Source organism: Schistocerca nitens, chromosome 12 (assembly GCF_023898315.1).
Source record: "Schistocerca nitens isolate TAMUIC-IGC-003100 chromosome 12, iqSchNite1.1, whole genome shotgun sequence".
Classification (NCBI taxonomy): Eukaryota; Metazoa; Arthropoda; class Insecta; order Orthoptera; family Acrididae; genus Schistocerca; species Schistocerca nitens.
Window position 1 is genome coordinate 14552219 of NC_064625.1, and position 15041 is coordinate 14567259.

Genomic DNA, 15041 nt, shown 5'->3' on the forward strand with positions numbered 1-15041 from the left:
GTCGTTGCAAGTCTCCCGCAGATATACTGAGCCATGCTGCCTCTGTGGCCGTCCATAACTTAAGTGTTGCCGGTGTAGGATACTGTGCAGGAACTTACATCTCTATAATGCCCCATAAATGTTCGATGGGATTCATGTCGGTCAGTCTGGGTGCCAGATCATTCGCTCGAACTGTTCAGCATGTTCTTCAAACCACTCATGAACAACAGCTGTGACCTGGTAACATAGCGCAATGTCATGCATAAAAATTCCATCGTTGTCTGGGAAAATGAAGTGCAGGAATAGCTGTGAATGGTCTGCAGGTAACCTAACATAACCATTTCCAATCAATGACTGGTTAAGTTGGACCAGAGGACCCAGTCCATTACATGTAAAACAAGACCAAACCATTATGGAGCTACCACCAGCTTGCACAGTGCCATGTTGACAACTTGTGTCCATGGCTTCGTGGTGTCTACGCCACACGCGACCGTACCAAAGCTCTTACCACATAAAATCGTGACTCATCTGACCAGCCCACGGTTTTGCATTGGTCTAGGGTCCAACCCATTTGGTCACGAGCGTGCACGCTGTGTCGTGCTGTTAGCAAAGGCTGACGCGTCGGATGTCCGCCGCCATAGCCCACTAACACGTAACATCGCCGCACAAGCCTAACGGATACGTCCCACATTGGTTCAAATGGCTCTGAGCACTATGGGACTTAACATCTGTGGTCATCAGTCCCCTAGAACTTAGAACTACTTAAACCTAACTAACCTAAGGACATCACACACATCCATGCCCGAGGCAGGATTCGAACCTGGGACCGTAGCAGTCGCGCGGCTCCGGACTGAACGCCTAGAACCGCTAGACCACCGCGGCCGGCCGTCTCACATTGGCTTCTGCGGTTATCGCAGGCAGTGTTGCTCGTCTGTTAGCACTGACAACTCTACGCAAATTTCGCTGCTCTCGGTCGTTAAGTGAAGGCCGTCGACCCCTGCGTTGTCCGTGGTGAAAGATAATGCCTGAAATGTGATATTCTCGGCACAATCTTGACACTGTGGATCTCGGAATAATGAATTGCCTAACGATTTCCAAATGGAGTATCCCATGTGTCTAGCTCCACTACCTTTCTGTGTTCAAAGTCTGTTTATTTCCGTCGTACGGCCATAATCATGATGGAAACCCTTTCACACGAATCGCTTGAATACTAGTGACAGCAATGCACTACGCCACGCGAACTCTCGCCATATGTATTGTAGTGGCGTAGCAAGACAGCGAAGCCACTCGGAGGTAGCCGAAAGGCACGCGTTAAGCTTACGCAGATTGGCGTGAGGTCTGAAACAAGGTAAAGTAATTATCCTGTAAAGAAAAGAACGTAGTTCTTGGAATACTTAACTTTAATCCACAATTGGAGAACATCGCTCTTGTTTAGACATTATTACACTGAATATAAACTGGTAATGGCGCCTTGCTAGGTCGTAGCAAATGTAGCTGAAGGCTAAGCTAACTATCGTCTCGGCAAATGAGAGCGTATTGGTCAGTGTAGCTTCGCTAGCAAAGTCGGCTGTACAACTGGGGCGAGTGCTAGTAAGTATCTCTAGACCTGCCGTGTGGCGGCGCTCGGTCTGCAATCACTGACAGTGGCGACACGCGGGTCCGACGTATACTAATGGACCGCGGCCGATTTAAAGGCTACCACCTAGCAAGTGTGGTGTCTGGCGGTGACACCACATGTATGACGCTATCCCATGAATTTTGTCACCTCAGTGTAATAATGTAGCACAGAGACTATTAAATACAGTTTATATCTGACTTGATCCTTTCTTCCTAGATACATAATCATGTTGTACCTTGGAGCAGTTTTTCACATTTCGAGAAATCTCACTTTAATGGAATAATTTTTGTAATTTCAGAAGAAGGCTGCAGCACAGGTAAAGTGAGTGCTGCCATTTCGAAATGGAATAAGGAAATGGTGACTGAGGAAATGGTAGATGCGATAGGCTGAAAACTGTTCCAAGATAAACACTCTGCCCTACAATTTTATTTTCCTTGTGTACACTATAATTTTTTTGTCTTGCTATAATTAATTTTAAGATCTATTTTCAAACTTAGTCTATTAAGTTTCTCCATTTACTGTCGATGTTTACCTGCTCTACAATCAAAAAATACAACGTCATTAACATCAGACTCATGTTCCACTTTTATTCCTTCTTTACTCTGAAGTGACAAATGTCACGGGACAGCGACATGCTCGTATTCAAATGGAGGTAATGTCGCGCCGGCCTTTGTGACAGAGCGGTTCTAGGCGCTTCAGTCCGGAACCGCGCGACCGCTACGGTCGCAGGTTCGAATACTGCCTGGGACATGGATGTGTGTGATGTCCTTAGGTTAGTTAGGTTTAAGTAGTTCTAAGTTCTGGGGGACTGATGATCTCAGATGTTAAGTCCCATAGTGTCAGAGCCATTTTTGGTAATGTCGCGTACACAAGGTATAAAAGGGCAGTGCGCTGACGGAGCTATAATTTGTATTCAGGTGATTCATGTGAAGAGGTTTCAGACGTGATTATGGCCACACAACGGGAATTAGCAGGCTTTGAACGCGGGATGGTAGTTGGAACTAGATGCATGTGACATTCCATTTCGGAAATGGCTACGGAATTCATTATTCCGAGATCCACAGTGCTAAGAGCGTACCGAGAATGCCATATGTCAGGTATGACCTCTCACCGTGGACAACGCAGCGGCCGACGCCTTTCTCTTAACGAACGAGAGCAGCGGTGTTAGTGTGGAAGTGGTAACAGACAAGCAACACTGCGCGACATAACCGCAGAAATCAATGTGAGACGTACGACGAATGTGCACGTTAGAACAGTGCGTAAAAATTTGGCGTTAATGGGCTATGGCAGCAGACGACCGACGCGAGTGCCTTTGCTAACAGCACGTCCCCTGCAGCGCCCCTCCCGGTCTCGTGACCATGTCGTTTGGATCCTAGACGACCGGAAAACCGTGGCCTGGTCAGATGAGTCCCGATTTCAGTCGGTAAGAGGTGGGGGGGGGGGGGGGGGAGGGTAGGGGTGCAGATCCCCCCGAAGCAATGGACCGAAGTTGTCAGCAACTGTGCAGTCTGGTGGTGGCTCCATAATGGTGTGGCTTCTGGTGCAAGTGAACCGATCTTTGACTTGAAATAGTTATCTTCGGCTACTTGAAAGGCATTTGCAGGTGGAATACTTATGGATGACATCGCGTCATGTTGCTGCGTCACAGTTGTTCGCAACTGGTTTGAAGAAGATTCTGGTGAGTTCGAGCAAATCATTTGCCCACCAGATCGTCAGATATGAATCCCAGCGAACGTTTATGGGCCAGAGGTCAGTTCGTGCACGAAATTCTGCACTGACAACACTTTCGCTGTTATGTAGATGCAGCATGGCTCAGTATTCTGAAACGGACTTGGAACAACTTGTTGAACCCGTGCCAAGTTGAGTTACTGTACCGTGGCGGGCCATTGGAGATCCGACACGGTATTAGGAGGTATGCCATGACGTTTGTCGCTCCAGTGTATTTTTTCAGTTTATAGATGTGAAAACTTTTCCTAAGCCACCAAAATACACTCTCTGTAGGAGCTGCAGTCAACGCAAAGTAGTCGATGATGGATGACGTTACTAAGTTTATTTGCAATCAAAAATATACATTCTATCAATGCCAAGCAAATAGTTTCGTCCGTCTGCTTGTAGGAGATTTTGTGCTGAATCAGTTGTACCTTTGTGCAGAGAGAATTTTGGCGGACGTACCTGTGGTGGTGGGAGCTGCCGCCATGGGGTCCGGCGCCATGCTGCACGCGCCGCTGTGGGGGCTGATGGAGCGCAGCTCCATGGTTCCCGCCCCCGCCGCCGGGCCGCCCCCAGCCGCCCCCGCCACGTAGCGGCGCCGCCCCCGCGCCAGCATCGCCGCCGACACGGAGACCACCACTATCACCACCAGCGCCTGCGCACCAAACAACACGCCGTTTAGTCGCCTTCTCCAGGAAGTGAATTATTTACTTTATCTCACCACACAAAATATAGCCTATTTCAAAACGAACTTTTCAGAAATGGGGATAGGTAGAAAGGTGTGGTTTGAGGCATAATGTTCAGACACGCCTAAAGTTTTGCTAGCCGTTCATTGATGTGCATCATCTGTAGCGTGCACGATAGCTAAGGGATATTGCGGTTCTCCCATGTCCAGCCTAGCATGTCCTTACTAACGGGTGCAATTGCTGCCCTCATGTGAGCTGACAGTTCTTCAGGCACAGCAGTGGGGTATGGCAGAGGAAATCCTTCACAAAGCTCCAAAGAAGAAAAAATCTATTGGGTTTACATCTGGGAGACTTTGGAGGCCAGGAATGGGTCCTCCTCTACTAATCCAGCGATCTGGAAACGTGGCGTCCAAAGCCTTCCTAACGATAGAGCCCCAGTGAGTTGGGGCATCAACTGCTGCAGCATGGTGCCAGATTGCAATGCTTCGACTGTGGAAAATGCAAACTGTTCAAATGGCTCTGAGCACTATGGGACTTAACATCTGAGGTCATCAGTCCCCTAGAACTTAGAACTACTTAAACCTAACTAACCTAAGGACATCACACACATCCATGCCCGAGGCAGGATTCGAACCTGTGACCGTAGCAGCAGCGCGGTTCCGGACTGAAGCGCCTAGAACCGATCGGCCACAACGGCCAGCAAATGCAAACTGTCTCAGCATGCCCAGGTAAACAGGTGAGGCTACTGACACCTCTGCAGAGTAAAATGGTCCCACCGCACGGTCGTAAAGCAGACCACACCACATGTTTACCTTTGAATTCTCCCGCACAATTTCCATGCTAAAGTGGGGGGTTCTCACAGCTCTAGATCCTTACATTGCATCTGTTTTCTTTCCTGGACATATGAAAGAAAGATTCGTCCGTCAACATCCATCTTTTTCGGATAGTCTACGTCCTTATCAAAGCGAGTCAGGATCCCAATTGCAAATACTTTGCGCTTTGGCCTGTCATCAGGTTGAATTCCATGCAGCAGCTGTATCTCATAGGCATGGAGCTTCAGTCTCTTATGTGGACCCTACGGTAGCTGCAGCTATCGAGGGATCGATTTTGTTGGCCTCTGGATAAATACTTGTTGTACCCATTGCACATCTCGATCTTGGTCTCTATCAACCATTCCACACACTGTACGGGATGGTGGGAGCCGACTCTTTTCGTCAATACCTTACCTGCAAAAATAAAACAAAAAATTCAAGGTGTGTGTGAACATGAAACTGCAAACGGCACCTTTCTAATTATCCCATTTTTTGAAATATACGTCGTTAAAGTTGTAAAGATAATTTGGGAACATCCTATCTTAGTCATCCACCGAAAACAGCACATTAGGCCCTCTGAGGAGCTGTAAATGGTGTAGGACTGCTATCAAGTGGTTGTACAAACCGTGAACCGCTGGCGTCAGTCATGACGGAAAAGTGACGTGTATTTCCCACTCGCTTTTACAGAATCAGCGCAGTAGCATAAGTCGACTTGGAGACAAGACAATAGCAGAAATGAGCTATGGTGTTTGGAAGTGCCCGCGACAACACTACAATAAAGTTGCTCAGAATTTTGGTGTGTTGATATGGACCCTGCAGTGTGTCTACAAAGAATAGTCTACCACTTCCAGCCATGTGACACAGTGTAAGGACAATGGTCATAAAAATATTCTAGCCGATAGGGACTGGAGATGACTGCTTTGCCTTGTCAGTGACATCCAGTTTCATACCTGTTGGGAACTGATTTGTCAACAAATGCAAGTCCATCACAGTTTCCTAATGAATTTCACGTAATGGAGATATGGAGTCAAGTACCTAGCTTAAGACCATTGCTCACACTGGGACAGAAAGGTGCATGCCTTCAATGGACCACTCAACACAGAGGTGGGTCCATCATTTTTAGGCTATTTTTCTGACCACTGCTAAGGGGCCATTAATTGAATTTAAGACGATTATGAACCAGGATATCTACTTCAACATTCAAGTTGACCTCTCTTCTACAAATATTTGTGATGGTTACACTGTGGACACTTCCGCTTTCCAAGATCTCAACAGCTGGGTTCACTGAACTGCACACATACATCTCTGGTTTGACAATCACTCAGGCACGTTACCACATATCGGTTGGCCCTCACTCGATTCCATGGAAACTGTCTGTGACTATCTTTTAACAGCGGAAGAAGCGTAGCTATCAACATCTGCGCAGTTTGGTAGCTCTTCAGGATGTTATCACGAATGAGAGGTTTCAGTTGAATATGACATTCGCGAAAAAACTTACGAATTCTTTTCTTCGCCCACTTGGGGTGATTGTCTGGGCTGGAGGCAGTGTTACAACGTACTAGCGTGACGTTTCTAAGGAGGGAATAATTTTGTGCTTTGAAAGATGAGTTGATTTGGCCTGGAGTGCTATTGCCACTCTAAATAGCGTTTCCAAAACGAATCATTTAGTGCGTCTGATACAGAATGTTACGAATCAATGCGTTTTTTTTTCTTATGCCAGTGAAACACGGATTTTCGACGGAGAGACCATTCTAGAACGGTTGCTCCGCAAGCAATGGAGAGACACATGTTGGGAATAAATGGCAAAACGTTCAAAGAAATGGATCAGGTAGCAGACTGGATTAAAGTGTTTATAATACAGGGTGTCTCAAAAATAATCATTTGTTTGGCATGTCTATATTTCTGAAACTAATGAACATAATGAATTTTGTTTTTTGATGAACAGGAAAATCAAAAAGTTTTTTTTCATACCTTTTCATTTGTGTTCACTATGCGGTATTCAAATTGTTCCCACACTGCATCGAGCAAATATTACAGTTTCCACAGCTGCTGTTATGCGATATCTCAGTTAATTCATTGTTGTTGGTAACCGAGGGACATAAACAGGGACTTTTATAAACCTCCGCAAGGAATAATCACATATAGTCAGGTCCGGTGACCTTAAGAGACCCGTAAAGTAAGGCCGAATGATTCGGTTCAGTGCGACCGATCCATCGTTGAGTAATCCATTGGTTTAAAAATTCCCGCACTTCGAGACGCCTGTGTGGTGGTGCCCCATCCTGTTGGTAAATGAAGTCGTTCGAATCAGTCTAGAACTGCGGGAAAAGATAGTTCTCTAGCATCTCGAGATATGTCTTGCTGTAACAGTGTTCTCGGCAAATAAAAATGGACCATTCACATTTTCCTGTGAAACTGCTCAAAACACATTAAATTTTTGAGTCCCTCTCATGTTATACAACTTCATGTGGTTGTTCTGTACCCCATATCCTCACATTATGACGGTTCAGCTCTCCATTTAAATGGAATGTCGTCTCACCACTAAACGCTAAGCGTGGACGAAAACTGCCATCCTCCATCTCGGTAAGAACGAAATTGCAGAAGTCCACACGTTGTCGTTTGTCATCTTCAGCAAGAGCCTGCAACAGCTGAATTTTGTACGGTTTCGTGTGTAAACATCAAAGCAACACGGCCAGACGGACATCGGCGGCATGTTGAGCTGTCGAGCTGCACGGCGTACGGGTTTGTGCGGACTCCTTGTGAAACTATGGCGGATGTGTTCGATGTCTGTGTCAGACACTCAGGGACAGCCCAGCCATTTCCCTTTACACGTACAACCAGTTTCTCGGTATTGTTCGTGACATCGTCTAATGCTCTGTGCTGTAGCAGGATCCACATCATATGTAGTACGAAAGTCACGATGAACAGTTATCACTGACATGCACTGCGCTAAACGTAGAACACAAAACGCTTTCTGTTCTCCCGACACCATTTTTACTAGAACAGAAATGGGCGCACACTGCTGCTACCTAGCGGAAACAGTGTAAAACTCAAGAATTTGTACCATATTGCAGCTCCATCAGCAACTGTGAAAGACTAATATTTCGAAGGATCAGCCTCAGTTGCCCAAATTTTCTGGTCTTTACCAGGTTTCGGCTACATTAATCTAGCCTTCTTCAGAAGCATAAAATTACTATAACATGCCAGGGTAAGGCACAGTCAACATTAAAATTAAATCCTATAGTACCGTGGTACCATGTTGACTGTGCCTTACCCTGGCATGTTATAGTAATTTTATGCTTCTGAAGAAGGCTAGATTAATTTAGCCGAAACCTGGTAAAGACCAGAAAATTTGCGCAACTGAGGCTGAACCTTCAAAATATTATAAAACTCAAGAGATTGTTGTTGATAATTCTTCCGGGTTATATGGCCGTGATCTATGGAGTTCTTCTATTCCTAACGTTTCGTCCAATACTACGTTGGACATCTTCAGAGGTATGGCTGGTCCTGCTGAGTCCTGCCGACTGAAGAGTCGGGCGTCGGAGAGCGGCCTAAATACCGAGGAAAGTGGGCGTGGTCTAGCTCGCACATAGTAGCAGAGAGAAAACTAGTCAAAGAAAAAATGTAACTATCGATAATAGTCGGTCATAGATAAAAATCACTTATCGATTCTGTAACGGCACTGTCCATATCTCGCTTAATTTCAAGGCCTCTTCTTTTCTATTAAAATTTTGCTGAAACATAAAGTGAAATCGGTATTCAAACCTACCAGAAAAATAGGACAAGTACTTCGTTCTGTTAAAGATAGAAGGCCACCATTATCAACTAGCGGTGTGTATAAAATTCCGTGTACTTGTGGCAAGGTCTATATCTGTACTACGAAAAGAAGTGTGAATACGAGGGTAAAGGAGCATAAAAGTCTTTGCCGACTGGGAAAAATAGATAAATCGGCCGTTGCCGAACATGCACTTCAGTCGGGTGACCATGTAGTTAAGTTTTCTGAAACTACAGTTTTCAGTGCTACTACGAACTATTATCCACGACTGTATAGGGGGGCTATTGAAATTTATAAATTGAAGATGATTTTAATAGAAAAGAAGAGGCCTTGAAATTAAGCGAGATATGGACAGTGGCGTTTCAGAATCGATAAGTGATTTTTATCTGTGACGGACTATTATCGATAGTTACATTTTATCTTTGACTAGTTTTCTCTCTGCTACTATGTGGAAGCTAGACCACGTCCACTTCCCTCGGTATTTAGGCCGCTCTCCGACGCCCGACTCGTCAGTCGGCAGGACTCAGCAGGACCAGCCATACCTCTGAAGATGTCCAACGTAGTATTGGACGAAACGTTAGGAATAGAAGAATTCCATGGACCACGGCCATATAACCCGGAAGAATTATCAACAACAGTATCATCCGGTCGTGAAAGCCTTCATTGTATGACTCAAGAGTTTGCTCCTCGCAGTAGTATGTTGTCCATGCACGTATCTCAAATAATATAAGTTACGGTTTTTTAAAATCGGATGAGTCTTTTTGATACACCCTGTATAATATGTGCCGAACCTTAAACATATTTTATGGTTTAATTTCAGAGGCTAATATGCTCCACATGGTACATGACGTGTGGTACTCACTGAGCCTCCGATTGCGACGGGCAGCCACGTCGGCATGGTGGTCTCGTGGTCGGGCGCGGGCTGCGCCGGTGGCGCCTCCACGGGCAGCGGCGGCGGGTCGGCCATCACCAGCAGACCCACCCCCGGGTCCTTCCCTGGGGGCAGGCTCTTCAGATCCTCCCCCCGGCCGCGCTTAGCGTGCGCTGCCTGTGCATCCAACAACGACATCCAACGAGCCACAGTAACACTAGACACATACACATTTGAGCAAAACAGTTATTCACTTAAAGAGGTGGGAACAAGCTCTATGGACAGTAAAGAGAATTACAGGAGTGATAAATAATAGCAGATGTGTACAGGGAAGATTTTTCCTCCCTTTTATTAATAATGATACGGACTGCATAAGAAAAGCCCTCCGGTTAAAAGGATTTTAAGCCCACCAGGAAAACGAAAGAATGCCTGAGAACTGCAAAGATTGGGCGTCATCCACTTACAACAGATGGTAGGAATGAAATTCCGTGTAACTGTGGCCAAGCATACCGGGTGAACAAAAAGTCAGTATAAATTTGAAAACTGAATAAATCACGGAATAATGTAAATAGAGAGATACAAATTGACACCCAAGCTTGGAATGACATTGGGTTTTATTAGAACCAAAAAAAATACAAACGTTCAAAAAATGTCCGGCAGATGGCGCTTCATCTGATCAGAATAGCAATAATCAGCATAACAAAGTAAGACAAAAAATGGTTCAAATGGCTCTGAGCACTATGGGACTCAACATCTGTGGTCATCAGGCCCCTAGAACTTAGAACTACTTAAACCTAACGAACCTAAGGACATCACACACATCCATGCCCGAGGCAGGATTCGAACCTGCGCGGTTCCAGACTGAAGCGCCTAGAACCGCACCACCACACCGGCCGGCTGTAAGACAAAGTAAAGATGATGTTCTTTACAGGAAATGCTCAATATATCCACCATCATTCCTCAACAATAGCTGTAGTCGAGTAACAATGTTGTGAACAGCACTGTAAAGCACGTCCGGAGTTATGGTGAGGCATTGGCGTCGGATGTAGTCTTTCAACATCCCTCGAGATGTCGGTCGATCATGATACACTTGCGACTTCAGGTAACCCCAAAGCCAATAATCGCACGGCCTGAGGTCTGGGGACCTGGGAGGCCAAGCATGACGAAAGTGGCGGCTGAGCACACGGTCATCACCAAACGACCCGGGCAAGAGATCTTTCACGCGTCTAGCAATTGAGGTGCCTTTTTGGTTCTAATAAAACCCCATGTCATTCCAAGCATGTGTGTCAATTTTTACCTCTCTATCTACATTATTCCGTGGTTTATTAAGTTTTCAAATTTATACTGACTTTTTGATCTCCCGGTATGCTTGGCCACAGTTACACGGAATTTCATTCCTACCATCTGTTGTAAGTGGATGACGCCCAATCTTTGCAGTACATTGAAATCATGAAAACACGCATCAACACTCCCTTAGCTGAAGATAAAAGGAGCTGTCACTTGGGGAGTGCTTTTCAAACTGGAGAATGTGCAATGAAATTTAGTGAGACCAGCGTTTTAGCCAAGGCAACGTGTTACCTGGTCTGTGTGTGCAGAGAGGACAGAGATTTATAAACACCACGACAATTTTAACGGAAAAGAAGGAGTTAAAGAAAATAAAATTTATATGCCAATTTCATATCAACAAGCTCATAACTTGTAATAAAGAACAGTTTCACCAACCAGAGATAATATCGCGTTTAGCATCTCGTGATATGTAGCTTCATTATTCTATTGCGACTGCACTAGCATGTTAGGAAGGCGAAATTGTGTAAACCACTGGGTTTCGGCAAAAGCAGAAAATTTTAACATGGTAACACAGAAGTGTCGGTGTTACTCAGAATTCGCCGCTGAAGTAGCCTCTCTGAAAGAAAAGAGGTTAACAAGTCAGGCGAAATTAAATTGCTCATTATTTTGCGATTTCAGCGTAATCGTGTAACACATTGAGTTTTTAATAATAAATGATCCATTTGTAAAATTATTGGTCGCACTGGCATAGCCAATAAAGATGATCGGTTGGAGACTCGCTAGCTACAGCTTACAAGTTTGGCCTGTGAGTAGTCTCTTCCCCTCCCCTCCCCCTCCCTGCCGCTCAGCGTCCACTTGCAATGTTACCACCACCACTACCAGTGTTGCCTCCTCTCCCTACGACGCCCTGTTCGCAGATATGACCCAAGTTGCTTTGTGCACACTCTACTTTGGCACATTTACTGACTCACATATTGCTGTTATACGTACCCGGAATTATGACATTGTGTCACTGTACAAGTTATGGTTTCAACCGCTACTCCCAATGATACAGCTGATCTAAGCCAGCCTAGCGTTTTACCAGCCAGTCTCGCCATTCACGATAGTCAAAGTAGAGCGAATATTGGTAACTGTCTGTCAAACTACAATTAACAGGAGTCTGCATCTCTCCTATGTAGTTCAGAGAACACATATATTTGTAAGGTACGTATAAATTGCAGGAAGAAATGTCAAAGCATGGACTGTGATTAGGAGTTGACCGTTTAAATACACTGAAGAGCCAAAGAAACTGATACACCTGCCCAATATCGTGCAGGGCAGAAGTGCCACAACACGACGTGGCATGGACTCGACTACTGTCTGCAGCAGTGCTGTAGGGAACTGACACCATAAACCCTGCGGGGCTGTCCATAAATCCGTAAGAGTGTGATGGAAGTGTTTAAACTCAGAAGAGTGTTCCTGGAGGCGGTCATTAGCAATTCTGAACGTGTAAGGTGTCGTATTGCCCTGCAGGAGTTGTCTGTCGGAATGCGCAATGGATATGAATGGATGCAGGTGATCAGACAGAACGCTCATGTGGATATCATCTGTCAGAGTCGTATCTAGACGTATTGGGATCCCATAAAACTCATCCTGCCCACTCTCCACAACATGGCAGAGCGTCCACCAGCTTGAACAGTCCCCAGCTGACATTCAGGGTCCTTGGACTCATGAGGTTATCTCTGCACACGCCCCAAACCATTACAGAGCCTCCACCAGCTGCAACAGTCCCTTGCTGACATGCAGGGTCCACGGATTCATGAGGTTATCTCCATATCTGTACACGTCCATCCGCTCCTCCGACCAGGCAACATGGTTCCAGTCATCAACAGTCCAATGTCGGTGTCGATGGGCCCAGGAAATGCGTAAGCTTTGTGTTGTGCAGTCATCAAGGGCACACGAGGGGGCCTTCGGCTCCGAATGCCGTATCGTTGATCTTTCATTGAATGGTTCGCCCGCTGACACTTGTTGATGGCCCAGCATTGAAATCTGTAGCAATTTGCGAAAGGGTTGCACTTCACTCACGTTGAACGATTCTCTTCAGTCGTCGTTGGTCCCGTTCTTGCAAGATCTTTTTCCGGCCGCAGATGATGTTTTACCGGATTCCTGGTAATCACGGTACACTCGTGAAATGGTCGCACGGGAAAATCCCCACTTTATCGCTACCTCGGAGATGGTGTGTGTTATCGCTCGTGCGCTGACTATAACAACACGTTTAAACTCACTTAAATGTTGACAAGCTGCCATTGTAGCCGCAGTAATCGATGTAACAACTGCGCCAGACACTTGATGTGTTATATAGGCATTGCCGACCGCAGAGCCTGACTCTGCCTGTTTAGGTATCTGTATTTGAATACGCATGCCTATACCAGTTTGTTTGGCGCTTCAGTGTAGTTTACTGTATGCTGATGATCAAGTTGTTGTAGTTGAGGATGAAGGAGGTTTAAGTTACATGTTTTGAACATTAGTGAAGAAATGCGAGGAAAAGGGTACTGACATGTACGATAAGGGGGGTAGGACGTCAAACGGGCCGAATTGGAGCAGAAGAAGCACAACAGGACATTTTAATTTCCAGTGCCTATACTTTTACGAATAAATTCATAAAACTTTGTCAGTGTGACCAGGAAGGATTCAGGATTCACACTCATAGAAGCGAAAGTTGAAAAACATAACAAAATAAATTTTTTTACATGTGAAATTTCATCATTTTTTCATTTACTATTGGCTGCATTTGTTGCTATATGTACACTTTTCTTCATAAGTAAGAGAGACTGTTCGATAAATTTTGCACAGCGTACAAACCATACTTACAGGTGTCTGAAACTCTAGAATCTATTTAATTTATGAAAAAATGAATGAGCTGTTACGTTTTATGCTTTATGTTTAGAAAAATATCAAATTTTGTAGTTAATTATCTCTATTTTTACCATAGTTTTTAATAGATTTGGAAAATTCTAGAGTTTCATACACCTGCAAGTATGGTTTGTATGCTGTGCAAAATTCATCAAAGAATCTCACTAACTTGTGAAGAAAAATGTACCTATAGCAACAAATGCAGTCAATTGTAAGTGAAAATGATGAAATTTCACATGTAAAAAAATTATTTTGTTATGTTTTTGAACTTTCACTGCTATGAGTGTGAATCCTGAAACTTTCCTGGTCGTGCTGACAAAGTTTTATGAATTTATTTGTAAAAGTATAGGCACTGGAAATTAAAATCTCCTGTGCTGCTCCAAGTCGGCCCGTTTGACGTCCTACCCCTTTTAACACAGTATACAGTCATAGGGAGTTTTAAAACCTTGGTTTTTAAACCAAGAATGTAGTTATTAAAACTACACCCACATATACATACAGTATCTGACAAAAATGTCTGGACACCCATATGGAATGCGGAATTCACCGCCAGATGCCTCAAGGACTGTCTTCACCAGTGTGAGAGGAGGCGGGGAGAACTGTGTTGTGAGTAGTGAAGCAGCGACAGCACAATGGGTCGCTCAGCGCCCTCCAGTGGGGATGTCACCTGAGTAACAAATGCGTCAGGCACACTTAAACGATTCTAAAGGTGCCCAAGTTGACTGTAGGCGATGTGTATGTCAAGTGGAAAAGTGAAAAACGTGAAGGAACGGCCTCAACTAAACCGAGGCCAGGCAGACACCTTGTACTGACGTACAGAGGCCATACACCACTGCGAAGAGTGGTTGCAAAAACATCGAAGAAAAATCGCCAGAAGGAATCGCTCCTGAGTTTCAGGTGCTACCAGCCGTTCAGCTGGCTCAGTGACTGCAGATATGTAGCTCAAAAGAATGGAGTGCAATGGTTGAACAGACGCAGATGAGTGACACACTTCTGTAGTCATTACTAAGCTAAGACTGAAGTGGTGAAAAAAAAAGACACCACTGGACAGTGAATGACTGGAAACGATTCATTTGGAATGATGCATCAAGTTGTACCCTGTGGCAATCCAACAGAAGGGTTTCGTTGGACGAATGTTAGTTGCCATATGGGTAGTGCCAACAGAGAAGCACGAATGAGGTGGTTTACCGTGTGGGAGAGTATCTTTCGTGGTTAGGCTGTGATCCTCTTATTGCGTTTAAGAAAACGTTAAATGTATAAGGACAGAACATTTAACCGCATTGCATACTGCGTACAGTAGAGGAACAATTGGGAGATGATAACGGTTTGTATCAGCTGACGTTAAGCAGCGTCTGTGTTGCAGTGGTCGCTCCAGAGCCGAGAGTACAACGTCATTACCTCGTCTGATTTCGGC

The 15041-nt window shown here is 45.1% G+C and overlaps 1 protein-coding gene across 2 annotated transcripts in view; it reads right to left on the minus strand.

The window, feature by feature from the left end:
* LOC126215027 (nascent polypeptide-associated complex subunit alpha, muscle-specific form-like) overlaps nucleotides 1-15041 on the minus strand; it is a 241824-nt gene that overhangs the window by 44745 nt on the left and 182038 nt on the right. For both annotated transcript variants that reach the window (XR_007542076.1, XM_049941653.1), the window contains exons 9-10: nucleotides 9440-9625; nucleotides 3770-3962 (exon numbers count right to left, since the gene is read on the minus strand). Coding sequence is in view for 1 of the 2 variants with exons in the window: in XM_049941653.1 (XP_049797610.1) it covers nucleotides 3770-3962; nucleotides 9440-9625 (379 nt within the window). In the remaining variant the exon portion in view is untranslated. The remainder of the gene's footprint in view (nucleotides 1-3769; nucleotides 3963-9439; nucleotides 9626-15041) is intronic.